This window comes from Myzus persicae, unplaced genomic scaffold, assembly GCF_001856785.1.
Source record: "Myzus persicae strain clone G006 unplaced genomic scaffold, MPER_G0061.0, whole genome shotgun sequence".
Lineage (NCBI taxonomy): Eukaryota > Metazoa > Arthropoda > Insecta > Hemiptera > Aphididae > Myzus > Myzus persicae.
The window spans coordinates 1-2224 of NW_019102256.1; the positions used below are offsets into that span (position 1 = coordinate 1).

The following is a 2224-nucleotide window of genomic DNA, read 5'->3' on the forward strand; positions in this document are numbered from 1 at the left end:
CGACAATTACCAAATCCGTATGGCCAGTCTAATGTGTCTGCGTCGATTAGTCAATCGGAACGTTTTACTGATGTTGTGTCTGAGTTCACAGGCCATCGTCAGGATGTACACCCAGAGAAGTTCTTAAACCAGCTGGACCAATACTTCTTGTATAATTGTCCACACGACGATCAACGTGTTGAACTGTTTCAACGACGGTTGACCAGAGGTTCCCGAGTATGGTTTGATTCACTGATGCCTGTTCCGACCACTTATGATGAGGTAAAGAGGTTGTTCCGCCAGCAGTTTTGGTCTGCAGACACACAAAGAAAAATTCGGAATGAAATTTTCCAACCCTATCAATACCGTTCACCAGTGGGGATCAACACTCATGCTATGACCTGGATTGCTAAAGCTAAATACTTATCTCCCCCCATCGATCAATTTGATCTTGTTGGCATAATCATACAGCATTACCCATCTACGTTGGGGATGGCCATCCGCGGTCGGGGCCCCCAAACGACGAACGCTTTGTTGGCCGTATTGACAGAGATTGAGGAATCTACGTCCTTCTGCGAGGCCCCAGGCCCCCGCCAGTCAGATCACGGGCCAACACCATCAGCACGAAACCATGACCAGCCAACACGAGATCCTCACGACCGGAGAGGATATCAACCGCGTAATAATAATCGCAACAACTACCGAAACGGTCCGAATCGAAATCCCCAAAATGATCACCGTCCTCCGGCTCAAAATGAAGAACCGATTCATCAGCTAAACGCTTCGGGAAACGAACCACAGTCTCGCCAGTGAATACGGCACCTGACGAGACTGGATTGTCATCCGATTGCCACCCACCGATCACCACCTCGAATGAATCCCAGGGACACGTTCCACACCGTCCGGAAGTTCCCATCGAAGTGTGTGGTGTATCTGGTTATGCCTTGCTCGATTCTGGAGCCTCCGTTTCGGCAATATCTGAAGAATTTTTTGCCAATATCAAGAACCGGTCTCTCACCTCTAAGCTTTTGTCGATCTTACCTGTAACTGGAGTTACCATCTCAACAGCCGTGCGTGGGCGAAGCAAGAAAATCACGAAGCAAGTATTCATGCCACTGGTATTGTTTGAAAAAGACGCCCCAGGTGTTTTCCTCGTGGTCCCACATCTTGCTACCCCCATCATCCTTGGAGATGACTGGTTATCCAAATACGGAGTTGTTCTTGACTATTCTGAACACGGCATCAAATTCCCTCAATGGGGAAAAGAATATTCATTCAAAGGCGACGATGGGACGGTTCCAGCTGCGCAGATTACCCGTCTAAATGTCCATTATACTACCGAACACGTCGTGCCCACTGGATTGGAACACTGTCTCTCTAGTATGGATAGTTTGGACAGATTTTCATCACCACCTCGAAATTTGGAAATTAACTATATTTACAACCACGTATGTCCCAGAGATCCACTACCAACTCAGCTCAACGAACTTATGTCCAAAGGCGCTGAGATTACGGTTGAACAACGACAAGGTCTATTATGTCTTCTCCAGGAATTCACTCACATTTTTAGTGACCGCCCTGGACTCAACCAGCTCTATACGTGTCGGTTCACCGTGTCCGAAGATGTTCCGTTCAAAATTCGCCCATACCCAGTGCCTTTTGCCAGACGGCCTGCGGTAGAGAAGGAACTCCAAAGGATGCTGGATTGGGGGGTTGTTGAACGATGTTCATCACCTTACAGTAACCCGATCATCTGTGTAGGGAAAGCCGATGGGTCTGTGCGACTTTGTCTGGATGCTCGCCGCATCAACAAAATTATCCTACCGATGCGCGACTCATCTCCGCCTCTCGATGAACTACTTGCGCGTTTTGGTGGAAAGTCTATATTCTCCAGTGTCGATTTTACTGCAGGATACTGGCAAGTGCCCTTACACCAGGAGGTCCGTAAATATACAGCGTTTGTCTACGACGGTCGGACATATCAGTTCACTGTCGTCCCGTTCGGGTTGAACATATCCAATACCGAGTTCAGTCACGCCCTCGAAGCTGTTCTTAATGTGTCGCTCCCAGACTGTGAAGACAAGATGGATGATCTGCACATCTACGTCGACGATCTACTGGTATCATCATCCAGTTTCGACGAACACCTTCAACGTCTCCGTATTCTCTTCCGGAAAATCGCCGCGTCGGGCATGACGCTGAAGCTCACTAAGTGTGAATTCGTTAAACAGAAGATCAAGTTTCT

At 48.2% G+C, this 2224-nt stretch overlaps 1 protein-coding gene across 1 annotated transcript; it reads left to right on the forward strand.

Moving 5' to 3' along the window:
• Positions 1-6: 6 nt before the first annotated feature.
• LOC111031654 lies at positions 7-858 on the forward strand (the record flags this gene model as incomplete). Its single annotated transcript, XM_022311686.1, has 1 exon — positions 7-858. A coding segment is annotated over one exon (786 nt), but the record flags the coding sequence as incomplete, so codon positions are not given.
• Positions 859-2224: the final 1366 nt, after the last annotated feature.